Source organism: Myotis brandtii, unplaced genomic scaffold, assembly GCF_000412655.1.
Source record: "Myotis brandtii unplaced genomic scaffold, ASM41265v1 scaffold71, whole genome shotgun sequence".
Lineage (NCBI taxonomy): Eukaryota > Metazoa > Chordata > Mammalia > Chiroptera > Vespertilionidae > Myotis > Myotis brandtii.
The window spans coordinates 1,499,198-1,514,068 of NW_005370787.1; the positions used below are offsets into that span (position 1 = coordinate 1,499,198).

The following is a 14,871-nucleotide window of genomic DNA, read 5'->3' on the forward strand; positions in this document are numbered from 1 at the left end:
GAGCGCTCTCCCCGCGCTCTTCCGATGGCTGCCTAGCATGTCTCCCGCCAGGTGCTTGGCGCCCCGGGTGGGGAGGAACGCAGGTCTGCGCCCCCTTCCTCCCGCCGCCCCCGCACCTCGGGGGCCGAGGGACCGCGAAGAATGGCTCTCCTGTTGCACAGACTGGCAGCCGGATGTGGACAACCTGTTGCGTCCCACCTTCCCCCACCCCTTCCCAGACCTTCCCATGGCAAACAGCTTGGCTTCCAGAGTACCTTGTAAAAGAGCAGAAAAAGCCTTTTGTGTGTCCTGCAAGCCCTGGGCCTGGTAACGCAGCCGCTAAAGGTTTTCGTGTCACACTTGTTGGGTGACCCTGTTCTGCTTGTCAGGAAGGGATTATTATGGCAGATCTGGGCTCGAAATCAGCCTTGCTCTAAAATTTTTCGGTTCTTTTTGGCCCTGTAGTGTATATGGAAAGCCATTATACAGAGGTGCTTGGCACAGATCTAAATTCAAGATTGCCTCAGTCCCGAGCTTCAGTGCTCCAGCCACAATGCTGGCCTGTTGATTCTAATGCACTCACTACACACAGGACATGTATGTAAGACATTTTCCTTAGGGGACCCCTCCAACTCCCAGGTCTGAGGCTATTCTATGAATTGATGGTTCTGTCACAATGGTAACTGCTCTATATCTTGTTTTTTCCACCTCCACCTTTCATGCCTAATTGAAAAGTTTAATTTATTCCTTCATTGCTGTCTCAAGGTATGCATAAAGATCAGGGTGTACTTTTGGCTCCCGGGGTCACGAATCTGGGCATAAATGAGAGAACAAAGACACTGGCTTTACTATGGGGTTATTATTTATCTATTTAAAGCTCTTGGTATGAGCTTTCAGGATTCACTTCTTGCCAAAAGTAACCAAAGGTCTAAAACCTATAAATAAGTCCACTATAATAAAGCTAGTCGCTAACCTTCTGTTTCACAATCTTTGTGCAGGAACACTTTGGCTCTTTGTGAAGAATTTCTCAATTCCCTTTTGTCACTTTTTTTTTTTTAACCAAATGGATACAGAATGAAGTTTGAGGCGATTAGATGCTAATGGAGAAGAGAGGAGGTTGGACCACAGAACCATCAAAACAGCTTTGGAAGGACTACTGAGGACGCTAGGACAAGCTCACACTAAACACAATTACCTTTTCTAGAGATAATATTTAGTTCATGCTCTAACCTTCAGAGGTATGGGTTCAGTGTGTGGCAAAGTGTGTGTTATGGTTTGCTTTGGTTTTGACAGCCTTTTAGAAAGTTTTTCTTCCTATCGAACCCAAACCTATCTCTCCTTAATTTCCACCTAAATGCTGTAATCTCCATGGAGACAACATAGGGTAAATCCAACTCTGGCTGTGCAGCAGCCGCCGGGAGGTGCGTGTGTGCTTACCTTGAATAAGTGGGAAGAGGATGAAGATGGTTTTCGGAGAACTGGTCACACCACTGTACTGCTCTTGGTCCCAGCTTGCCTTAGTGTCTCCTGTTAGGTTCACCAGTAGGTCAGACTTACAGTTTGGGAAGCACCTACCTAACCTCACTCTTCTCATCTTCCCTGCTATTCAAAGCAGCCACCTTTGAGTACTGACTACAAAGTATCCTCTCCTCTTTTGTATGATTTGCCTTTTTAAAGTGCTTTTATCATCTGGTTTCTTGCCCTCCAGCATATTTCCGCAATTATGTCTATGTCGTATTCCTTTCTAAACAAGCTACCTTTTTTCTGATCTATTTTATTATGCAGAAAACACAAAAAGTCACAAACCAAAGACATTCCCTGTAGAGTTTCTAAAATTAAACATTTTACAAATTTTGGTTTTATACTTTACTTCCTGGCCTTGTTTGACTGTCTCTTTGTTTGCTTGTGTCTTCCTCATGATAGTTACTCACTAAAATCGTTGATTCTTTTTGTTTTTATAAGATAAAAGGCTGGCTTATTTTTGGCACACAAAATAGTATAAGATTGTGACCTTGAAGACACAAGAGTTCCATAAATTTCATTGTTTAGTACCAAAGGTACATTATTTGTTAAAAGAAGGAACTAGGAAGAGTGGTTTGGTGTTTTAGATCAGTTCCCAAAAGTTATTTAACAGATAATGTAGCTCTATCTGTTGTACTTAAAAAATCCACAAACCCAGCTCACCGTTGCAACATAGCTTCCAGAAGAAACAAACCCTGAATTCTAACTTGAGTTCACATCCCTCCCCTGACCTCCCCACAGATCAAATCCTTTAAGCCAGAGTCTCCACCAGTGGCTCTAGTAGTGATCTTCCCAAGGTTTCTGGTTTATAGCCAAGTTGGGAACCGCGGCTCTGACTGTTTGAGATACACGTATAACTTAGGAAAACAGATGGTGTGGATTACAGAGGGAAGGAATATTAATCTCTTAGTTGAATACTTTAAAAACAGAAATATTCTTTTGCTGTAGAGATTGTAATACACCGTTTTAACTTTAAAGGAGTTGAAAATATCACCAGCAACCCATCAATTTAAGACCTGGGTGGCAGCACGATTAGTTCCTTTGCCAGTTCAAACAGACTAGGGTCGTCATGCCTGTGGACTTGATTAATTTTCTACCTTTATTCTTTGTTCATTCTATGAGGCTGGACAACCCTAAACACTTTTTCTTCCCTGGCATGTACTGCATATTTATTTTAAAGAGTTATACTTTAGACCCAACAAGTGCCTGACCAAATGACAAAAAACATTAACTTTCTCTAATACCTAAAGAATATTATGTAATGAATCAGCCATTTAATTTACAATGTCTTATATCTTGAGCTTTTCAAAACCAGTTTAGTCAGAAGAAACCTAAAGATAGTACAGACTACCACATAATTTAACGTAAGAATGTCCAGGAAATGAATGGGCCAAATAAAGATTTTTAAAAGAAGTAATGGCTAAACGGCCCATTTCACTTTAAGATTATAGAGTTCCAAATAACCTTTGCAGTTAATCTGCAAACTGATTTACAAAGTACATTTCATCGGATAAATGCTTCTTTATTTTCTTTAGGATTCAGTTCAATTAATTTTTTATTTAACTATTCATAACAAACTATTCTTAACTTCAATATAAAAGTGAATGCAGCTAGAAAGTTACTTCTCCAAATTATTCAAAGTAACACCTTAATTAACAATAATTTGGTCTTTATAAAAACACCTGTAGATTTTTTCCTATATGAAAACTAATATATCTCTAAATTAATAAATTTGACATGAATACATTTAACATCCTAAAGTAAATGCTGAGCCTTTCTTTGAGACCTAAGCCACTGGGATTAGCACAGGAAGTTATTTCTTTGGAGTTATTATGCTTATTAAAGAAAAATTGAGGATTCCCCCACCCCAGCAGTTGTTCAATAGGAGTGAAACCAGTTTAGCCAACTGAGCAGGAGATTTGCAGAAATTCTTTACTTGGGATTCAACTCACTTGCCAAACAACACAGGTGTGCCTTTCAACAACTCAAGGATTTTCTAAGCATAAAAATTGGTTTCAGTATACATTAGCTCCTTCCTAGTAGCATGCATCTAGTCAGCTAGGAAGAAACTGAAGTCCTGATAAATGCAGCATTAGTTAAAAAAAACAACAACTTCCCAGGAGCCAAATATTGTTACACCACGTCAGAGAAGACTTTAATACCGATACTGAGATAGTAAAATAGCATATCTGTGTTCTTTTTCCTTCCATTTCTCCTAACACTCTTAGTTTATCTTAATGCTCTACACTAATTCCATGATATTTGTAATCTACTTAGCATGAAAGCCAGAGTGATAGGCGTAGTTCTGAGAATGAACACTCATGCTTATCATTGCATCGCTGATCATACATATATGTCTGTCTGTATATTTTTTTGCAAATTATAAGAAAACAAACAGTGCCTTATTTTGCTACTTGGTACCCTTTGAGGCTTTACTGCATCGGAATATTTCAATGGGCCTATTACAAGTGGGTGCCATGTATCTTGTGGGTTTGTTTATTATGCATCCATTTAAAACACACTCATTCTCAATTCTGAGGTGTCTTAGGACCTCCGAGATTCCCCCAGAGCCCCTGAACAGGTCAGGTTTGGGCTCCAGCAGCTCAGAGTTACCTTGGTGAACACCCTTCCGGCCCGGAATGACTCTCACTCTGAGATGCTGGGACCTTCAGGGCTTGCAGGTGGGTTAGTTACATTTTGCTGGTCAATAAACATCTTATGCATATTAGTTCAACCTACCCAGGTTGGGCAGCACATAAATCTATGTCCTGGGCAAGTTTTATTGATCTGAGTTGCAGCTTCCTCATTTCTAAAATGAAGGAGTTATTTTGGATGGTCTCCAAGAACACTTTGAACTCTAAAAGTATCTGAGTCTATGATTCCTAATGAGCTCGCCCAATCACAGACTAAATCAACAAGGAGAGAAGGGAGGCAAGAGTTTTCTTTTGGTGTTCTCACCACTTTCCTTTCTACCCACTTCCTGACATTACCTCCCTAGCTATATTTAAAGGGGGTGGATGATGGGGCGTTTGGAGGAGGGAAGTGCATGAGGATAATGTTCTTACAATCTCTATTGACAGTGTTATCTTCAATTGTTAATTTTATCAGAAACATGATATATATAGCATGGTAGTTCAATTCACTTAGGAAGCAGGGTGACATAGGGGAGAGAGGGCATATGAGGGAACTGATAAGATGGATAAAATTCTAGCTCTGTATGGCCTTAGGCAGATTACCTAATTGTTCAGCTATGTTCTTCAACTATAAAACAGGAATAAATAATAGCTTCTTTCGAAGTTATTGTGAGAATGAGACAATGTATATAAAGGACCTGGAACATGGTAGATATTCAATTTTTTAAATGGGTATTACTCAGTTCATTCATGCTCTTTCATTTCCTTGCCTCCATTTGAAGTGATAAAATCACATTTTCCCTAAAAGTGGTATTAGTCAGAGTTAGACCGACATGTAGTAAGTAAAAAAGAATAGGCTGTATTTCAAATCTTAAAGTTAAAAAACAAAGTGTTTATAGAGTGCCAACAAAGAAGAGGTAGGTGCTGAGAGCAGAGGGTGAGAAAACAGGGAGTAAGAGCAAGCTGTGTGTGTGTGTGTGTGTGTGTGTGTGTGTAAGAGAGAGATTGGGGACTAAAATGTAATGGGAGAGAGAGAAGAGAGAGAGAAGAGAGCAGTCCAAAGGGAAGTGTGGCAAAAGTGAGAAAACTAGAAGGCAGGTAATGTAAAAGGGGGTGGACAACTACAAGATAGAATAAGGATAATGGGAAAATGCAAGGACAAAGAAAGGGATTTTAAAAGAAAGAGATGGGAAGGGGGCAGGGACCTGCTAAACAGTGGAGGGGAGGAGTAAGGTGGCACTGAGGAAAGAAGATGGGTGGGCACTGAGGAAAAGTGGAGGATTGTTTCACAGCCCTCACCTTTCTACATTACTGTGGGTAAAGGGGGGAAACAACACTTTCTCGTGCCTGTTACAAATGAAGAGACTTTCCCTTCTCCCTGGTCCTCAGAATAGAGCTAGTGAGAGGTTTATTTATTTAAAAGTACTCAGAAGTCCCATGTTTGCCATTTGGCTCACTTCATGGGAAAAATTATTGGAAGTTTAAAATGAATTCTTTATGGGTCAAGAATGCAAGTTCTTACAGAAACATACCCATAAGCAAATACTTGTGAGGTTGTTGTTGGTGTTTTTTTGTTGTTGTTTTTTTCCCAAATGTAGGCTTTCTTCTATTTTTTTTTATCTAATAAAAACATATACTGTACCTTTGAATACCAGTCCCATTCCAAGTACTTAACTCATTTAATAACAGCCATACAAAGTAGATGGTATTTTCATTCCCTTTGTGTAGATTCTCATCTGTACAGCCAAACCACAAAGAGATGGAATAATTTGCTCTAGAAGGAGGTGGGGTTAAACAACGTAGCCCCCTTAGTTCTAGAGTCTACACACCTTTGTAATAAATTGCTTCCGACCAAGACAACTCTGTAGTTTGTGTAGAGTATTCAGTTAATATCCACTGAGTATATGAACATACACACACACAAAAAATGAATTGAAACAATTCCAGATCATTTGTATTTATCTTTATAATGCAGGAACATGGCTTTTATAAACAGATTTGAACAGGGTACCTAATTTCCTTATTTAATTTCATTGTTTGATTAGATCTTGTAATAGGTGAATTGAAGTTCAGTAATATTCTGTTTAACAATGTTCTGGGCAAGGCTGATTCATTAAATCACAGTTTGTGTTTAGAACATTTATCTTAAAATGTGTGTGTGTTTGTGTAGATGTATGTATGTATACATGCTAGTACATGTATGTATACACACATATACACACATTATACTAGTACACAGTTCATTAGAGTACGTTGTTAACTCTGTCTTTTCCATACTCTCACCCAGTTAGAAAATAATGAGCAGCCACCCTTCTACCTGATTATCCTGAATTGGGAGTGTTCTGCAGTCTGTGTTGTTTACTGTGCTAGGCCTGTCTTTCTTATGATTATTTTGTTTTCTGATGAAGTTTGACCCATATTCGCTGACAAAATGTATGCTACAATAAAACAAAGGAAAAGTGTCCATTCATGTGTTAAAATGCAATGCCTGATTGTTTCTGGAATGACCATGCTACCTGGCATATCCACAGCAGTGCAGGATGATTCTTGTTTTTTCATATCCTCACAAACACTTGTTTTTATCTGACTATATAATTGTCATATTGCTACTTTAAACCCAAATTTGTCCATTTCCAAAGTTCATCTCATTATGTTTAAATGATATCCTAGTCATCCATGTTTTGAAGACATTCAAAAATATGTTTTTAAAGATAAAAATACAAATACTCAGAAGTTTCAGATGTTACTGTATCCAAAGTTAAAAGGTCATTATCCAAACATTTTGGGGTCCATTACTGTTTGTTGTTGTCTACCTCCTCTTACCTGATTATGACACACACACACCAAGGGCAAAGGAATAGAGGCTAAGAGATAAAAAACAAAGGGAGAATAAGAGTGACATATAATAAAAGAGAATGTTTCTCTAATTGTTAAAACATTGATTGGAAGTGAAGGTGATAAGGGTAGGAGATGATGAAGGGGATTTTTAATATGAGCTTGTGTGTATGTGTGGAGTAAGAGGGGAGGCAGGACATTGACCAACTTCTGCTTCATTGGGTTGCTTTAGCCATCTCGATAGATAGATAGATAGATAGATAGATAGATAGATAGATAGATAGATATCTGATAACTATATCTATACACATCTGAGCACTGGAGATTTAATACATCTAAGGAGCCATAATTAGTCCTGTGTTTGGGGAGATGAGGAAAAGACAGAATATAATGACTGAATTAAGCATGAAGGTCATATCAGCAGGACCAATCTCTCTTTGCTTTTTTACTTTAAAGCTAAATTGCTTGCCAAACCGGTTTGGCTCAGTGGATAGAGCGTCGGCCTGCGGACTGAAAGGTCCCAGGTTCGATTCCGGTCAAGGGCATGTACCTTGGTTGCGGGCACATCCCCAGTAGGAGGTGTGCAGGAGGCAGCTGGTCGATGTTTCTCTCTCATCGATGTTTCTAACTCTCTATCAGGACCAATCTCTTCTTTGCTTTTTTACTTTAAAGCTAAATTGCTCAAGTGTTGGAAAAGAAGTTTGTGACCAGAATCTCCTCATCACCCTAAATTGCTCAAGTATTGGAAAAGAAGTTTGTGACCAGAATCTCCTCATCACCAAATTTTATGTGATAATTGCTAGGTGTGCCAAAAAGGCAAGTTTTCTTGCCCACTGATTTTTGTCTCCATTTCCTTTACTGCATCCTTAAAGGTAACCTCAGCTGTCATGGAACTTGATGGGGATGACTTTAAGGAAATGATTGAGAAAACAGAGTTGATCAGAGACTATTGAACATCCCTGAAACCGGGAAGAATGACCAATTATTATGAGAATAGTGATCGGAAAAAACTTCAGCCAGGCTGCGGTTTTGATTTCCAGGAATTCAAAGAGATTGGGGAAGCCAGTGTAAGATGGTTGGATTTATTGCCATGAGATGCTAAAAAATCCCATTTAGTGCACTCGGTTTTCCCTGCCATTTCAAGAACAGCATTATTTATTTATTACAATTCAAAATACATTTATTGGGTGCCTATCATGCTGCAGGCATCCTTCCACACATTGTGGATATGGTAAACAAAACAAACAGAATCTCTGCCCTGATACAGCTTACATTCTACTGGTGGAGATAAGAACAAGGTAAGAAAAAGATTTAGTGTATCAGACAATATACACTAAGATGAGAGAGTAATCACATTTTAGGTGCCTTTGAGTCAATTCAAGAAAGGTGCCCCATCATATGTGTGGCTGCAACTCCACAGTTTGGACAGCAGAGTGTGGGCACAGGAGCCCCTGCCATATGCAGCCAAGCCCCGAAACTACTTCATCATCACTGTCTTCCCCACTGTTTCATCATGTGGTTAAAATCTATAAGGAAATAGTTCAGATGCAGCTTTTCCATCTACGTTTATGTCTATTTGACTTTTACTGAAATATATATACTTAGTTTGATGCTGTTTAAAAACAATATGGCACACATGTTTTATAGTTCTAGAATATTAGAGTTAGAAATACTTTTAAAATTATTTAATTCATCATTTTACAGAGGAGGAAACTGGAATCCACAAGTGACTTCTTTTTTTAAAAAAATATTTTTTTAAAAATTGATTTCAGAGAGGAAGGGAAAGGGAGAGAGAGATAGAAACATCAATGATGAGAGAAAATCATTGATTGGCTTCCTCCTACATACCCCCCCCCCCGGGATCGAACCCACAACCCAGGCATGTGCCCTGACTGGGAATTGAACCATGACCTCCTGGTTCATAGGTCAACGCTCAACCACTGAGCCATGCAGGCTAGGCCTCAAGTGACTTCTTAATGTATTTTAATTTACTAGTGTATGTTGAAGTATTATACCAATTGGAATAACATTTTGTGTATGTTATTCTTCAAAAGTGTATGAATTTGAAAAATTCTTCAAGTTGAGTGCTAAAGAAAAATTTGAATTATAAGCAAGGTTTGAATATTTAAAAATGAAAGTTATCACTTTCATACAGGTTCTCCTCAATGCTATATTTTTTCTAATGAAATATTAGTAAGTATAGTTCTAGGAGGTTTTTGCTTCAGGTAAATGCAGAGTCATCTGTATAAATGGCTTTTGAATAGTAACATCAAAAGAAAGGAAATAATGTTTGCTGATAATAGGGTAGACAGATAACAGGCACACCTCTTTTTGTGGTTCAAAGCAATTGCTGTTTCTATGTTTGATTTAGGGTTTGTAGAAAGAATTAATGAAAAGACCTAAAAAACAAAGTTGATGTCATGTTTTGCCTGTGATTATTGTAACTGCCACACCTCTAGGATTTGGAACATAAAGCTTTCTGACAAACAAATATGCCCTAAGTCAACTACTTCCCCAACATACAATTCACCCACATATGTAATCCTACAGAGTTATGCAATGTTTTGTTTTCCAATCAAAACATGATATGAAGATCATATTTTATTTTTTTGACATGGTAAATGAAGTAGCCAATAAAATTTGGTTAAGCAACCTGAATGATTTTCTGTTTGTTAGTTTCTAGAGTTTATATACTGGAAAGGAGGAAAGCAAATAAAAGTCATTATTTTATGTTAATTTCCAAATATGAAATGAATTAAAGCATACATGTTACAAAACTGAATATATTATGAGCATTGATAAGTAGTTGTTGGATTTAATTGTATTAATCAAAAAGGATAAATGATAAAATATTGAATGGAATATTAAGCATAAACTCTCAAAGTCCATCTGTAAATATCTAAGTTTTAGTTACTCTTCCAAATAAATAACCTTTTTAAATGAAGAAAAGTCATATCTTTTCAAGTTATAATTTTGCAACAAATATGGGGCCTTATTTTATAGTTCAAATGATCAAATTAATCCTCAAATAATTACTCCTTTGGTCTTTGACAACCCACTATATTATACATTATAAATAATATATTTATCACTAAAGAATTTTTCTACAGTTGGTTTGCAATCACACAATGTGAGTTTAGGAAAATGCAATATGTTTTTTCATTTGCTTATTTTGCTCTGTTTGTAAACAGAGTTGACTACTAGCATAATAATGCACTTTTATTGCACTTTGCAATACTGAGTTTCACAGATGTTGTGTTCTTTACGAATTGAAGGCAAGATCCTCCACCAGCAAAGATTATATGGTTTGCTTTATTGCCGAGTTCTGAAACCAAACCTGCGATATTTCTGGTGTATGCCTGTACCGATAATCTACCAGGAATAGCTACATGGTAAATTTGATCACAGATTAAGATTACCAGTTTCTTGTATCCTTTTTCCTAACAGTGAATTACTTTTGACTTTCATGATGCTTGTATTTCACTGGTTTAAGAAAAACCAACCTCAGTTCTAAGTAGTATGCACCACCTCAATCCTACCTACTTAAAATAGCACCTCTCTTTTTTCCTCACCACCTCAAACGCTCCGGTTGACTCTCAAACTCAGGACAAGATACTTCTCAAAAGGGTGGATTTTAGACTCCCCCATATATACTAATGTTCACTTTACCTAATCAATGGGCAAATGTGAATGTGGCTCCTTACTGATTATGACTTCTGTTTTAATTATGGTTATGACTGTGACTCTGACTTTAACTATAACATTTTTTTAATTTATTTACTGAATGTAGCATACACATTTCCAGTGCAATGTTTTATTTCTGGTAAATAGAGCCAAAGAGGAACCACATCTGTGACTACATTTCAAAATCACATTGACTTTTGAAGTATATACATTCATATTCTGAATAAAATAATCTTTATTAAACACAAAATAATGGAGTTCAAATGCCACCCACCCTAATTCCTATTGTTCTAAAGTAATGAACATAGCATACCATTTTAAAATATGAAAATATAAGGTCAATACAGCATTAGAAGGTGTGTGTGTGTGTTTATTGTTACCCTTGAGTGCAATGTAAAGAAGTAGCACTGCACTGCCATTTAAAGGACCTGGCAACAGATATCTGGAAAGGCGCTGAACCTCACTTGCAATTAGGGAAATGAATATCAAAACCACAATGAGATACCACCTCACATCTATTAGAAGGGCTATTATCAACAGACAAGTAATAACAAATGTTGCAGATGTTATGGAGATAGGGGGACCCTCAGTCACTGCTAGTGGGACTGTTAACTGGTACAGCCACTATGGAAAACAATATGGAGGCTCCTCAAGGTATTAAGAATAGAGTTACCATATGACCCAGCAACCCCTCTTCTGGGTATCTACCTGAAACTTTGAAAACATTTATTTGTAAAAATACATTACCCCTATGTTCATTGGAGCACTAATCACAGTGGCCAAGACATGGAAACAACAGAAGTGTCCTTCAATAGATGATTGTATATGGAAGATGTGGTATATATCAATACATATAAAAGGCTAATATGCAAAGTGTCCCTGTGGGAGTTCTATCGCTTGCTATGATGTGCGCTGACCACCAGGGGGTGGTGCAGAATGAAGGAAGGCCCCAGCCAGCAGCCGGAAGGCCCTGATTGGCCCTGATCGCTGAGGGTGGGGAGGAGGGTAGTAAAGGGTAAAGAGGGCCAAACATTTGGTGACAGAAGAAGATTTGACTTTGTGTGGTGAATACATAACAAAATATACTGTTGATGTATCACAGAATTGTACACTTAAAGCCTATATGATTTTATTAACCAACTAAAGGCCCAGTGCATGAATTCATGCATGGGTGGGGTCTGGCCGTCCCTGCCCCAATTGGCGGATTGGGGCCGGGCCTGTTGGGCAGAGGAGACAGCAGGAAATTGGCCAGCAGGCCCTGCCCCCGATTGGGGTGGGAGGGCCAATTGAGGGTGGAGCTGGCCATGGGGAGGGGCTGTGAGTGGTGGGCCGGCTGGCCCCCACCCCTGAGTAGGGCTGAGGGAGGGGCCATGGGCGGTTGGCCGGCCAGTCCCACCCCCGATTGGTGTGTGGGGGCCCGATCAGGGGCAGAGCTGGCTGAGGGAAGGGGCTGTGGACCAATCAGGGTGGTGGGGGCTAATCGGGGGTGGGGCTGGCTGTGGGAAGGGGCTACAGAAGGTTGGCCATGGGCCCCACCCCCTCAGATCTGGGCAGTGCGCGTCATAGTGACCGGTTATTCCAGTCGTTACAGCGTTCTGGTCACTGGCTTTTTATATATATAGATATCACCCCAATAAATTTAGTAAAAAATGCAAATAAAAAAACAAACAAATAAACAAACAAATAAAAGACCTAGCATCTAGTACTGGTGCTGTCACTACTTTGTTAATTTATAATTACTTGGGCCCATTTTTCCCATCTGAAAAGTGAATGTTGAAGAGAGTCTAAAATTCTGTCTAGCTCTAACAATATAGGGAGGAAATAAAAAGTTCAGTAGAAGAATATTGTTTTTTTGTTTTGTTTTTTTTTTTAGGCGAATAGTTGCATTTTTATTTAAACAAGCAAACAGAATCAGACCTCTTATCTGCATCAGCAGCAGCTAGAAGTTAATAGAATAACATCTGCAGACTTTTTGTTTTTCAATTACAGTTGATTTACAATATTACATTCATTTCAGGTGTACTACATATTGATTAGACATTTATATAACTTACAGCATGATCATCCTGATAAGTCTGGTATCCATCTGACACCATATATTCTCTATGTTGTACTTTACATCTCGTGATTGTTTTTATAACTGGCAATCTGTACTTCTTAACCTCTTCACCTTTTTCACCCAGTCCTCCAACCCCCCTCCCATCTGGCAACCATCAATTTGTTCTCTGAATCTACAAGTTTGTTTCTATTTTGTTTGTTCATTAGATTCCACATATAAGTGAAAGCATATAGTATTTTCAGACCCTGATAGAAAAGGACTGCTACACAAGAATTCTGTGACCAGCTGAGACATCACCTAGCTCTAACAATATTGGGAGGAAATAAAAAGTTCAGTATAAGAATATTGTTTCCTTCTCCCCTTCAGACAGGGCTGACAGAGGAAAAACAAGAAGGAATGTGGAGACAGAGGCAAAGAGAAATAGGAGTGAAAGGAAGGTCCACACACAGAGCAAAAGTTAAGCATGTGATGGAGTCATTGTGCTCATATGGAACCAGCAGGAGAGTTAGAATCATCCAGAAATCTTTCTCACCACTCCCGAGATCTACCCTTCAGTTCTCCATTTCACTCATCCTTACCTCCGCTGTCCACTCCCTCCTGGTTCTGTTCACTTGCTTATACTTGCCTCTTTCCACTGGAAGCAAAGAACAGCCACCTCAGCCTGGGCATCTCAAATCCCTCCCGTCCCCAACCAGCGTTAGAAAGGAAAGGCAGAGAGAGTTTCAGCTCCAAGCGTGTACGTCCTAATTCCCCAAGCTCTATCCCAGGGCATTGCTGCCTATGTTTACTTTCCTGGCTGGAATGAAGCAGTTTGTAGAAGGTCCCACGGCAGGTTAATGACGAGCCAGACTTAGCATGCACAGCTGCTGATTTCTCAGTGTGGGCCCTGGGCCACCGGGCCACGTGGCTGTTCCACACGCTGTTCCAAATCACACACTTGTCAATGGCAAGGAACTTCCTATGCCCACTGTTGTGGGCGAGCTTTATTAAGCAGGACACGTCCAAAAAACCTAAACGCCCAAATCTTGAAACTTTAACAACACTATGTATCTCTTCCAGTTCTAAACAAAAAATTGTTGTTAAGTACTAATCTGGTATTATCAGTGTCAGTGAAAAACAACAATGTTCCAACAAACATGAGACTGTAATTGACTACTGAAGCTCTTAAGTTAGAGGTTTGATCATATTTTTGCAGGTAACAAAGGAAGCCACTTTAATAATTTATATAGTTTCTTAATCAGAGCCATTAGCCAGCATCTGATTTTTGTTTTATTTTTTTTTCTGATATTTTCAAAGGATTCCTATATGCCATTTGTTTCTTATCTAATTCAGACTAGCAATGAAAAAGTAGTGTTTTATCATTTAATATACATCCTGCTGCATTTCAGTTCAAAACAGTTCTTAAAGGTAAACATTTATTAAAGGATCAACATTATTCTTTCAAAGCTGGATAAGACCCCAAAGAATTACATTTATTTGAGCTCAAAATGAGGAGTATCTCCTAAGTTCCCCAGCTTTTCTAAAAACAACAAACAAACAAAAAGGAATGTGCTAGTGTCCTCAGGACAATATTCTGGAAAGGTAGTAAATATAGCTTCAGTGACAAATAAAGCCATTTGGTAATTAGCTCTTATTGCCCATTTACCTTTACATATTATTAATGCTCTTAAATAGGCATCAGCTTTCTTCCAGCTGTACAGTTCTAACTGGATCTTTCCTTTTACTATAAAGTCAGGTTCATTTTCTAAACAAATTGATTTCAGAATCTGAGTTTTACACCCCTGAATGTGTACCAACTGGAAAAGGGTCATTTCAGATAAAATATATTGAAGAATGCTCTATTTCCAAATGTCTCCATATAGATACAAAGTCGGAAGACAGATTCAAAATCCAATCTTATCACCAGCCTCCTCAGTCTTTCTTCTGTATTGTGTCTTTGACTTCCTTGATACCCTCCACTGTCACACAGCTGTCCTCAAACATTTTTGGTGGCAGATGGCCTTGATCTCTATTGTTGGAGAGCAATGGAAAGGTTCAGAAATGTAACAAAGTTCGGCATCATCAAACAAGTTGAGCATTTAAAGGTCACCTTCTTGGTGGAGTCTTCAGAAACGGAATCTAAGGGGGCTAGAAGTGCTGCCATGAAGGGGGACAGCAGAA

The 14,871-nt window shown here is 38.7% G+C and overlaps 1 protein-coding gene across 2 annotated transcripts in view; it reads right to left on the reverse strand.

Moving 5' to 3' along the window:
* CLDN10 (claudin 10) overlaps window positions 1-14,871 on the reverse strand; it is a 131,505-nt gene that overhangs the window by 27,579 nt on the left and 89,055 nt on the right. Inside the window, exon 2 of one of the 2 annotated variants that reach the window (XM_005882386.2) lies at window positions 1,417-1,506. The exons of the other annotated variant lie outside the window; for it this stretch is intronic. Coding sequence (XP_005882448.1) covers window positions 1,417-1,506 — 90 coding nt within the window. The remainder of the gene's footprint in view (window positions 1-1,416; window positions 1,507-14,871) is intronic. 2 annotated transcript variants of the gene reach the window in all.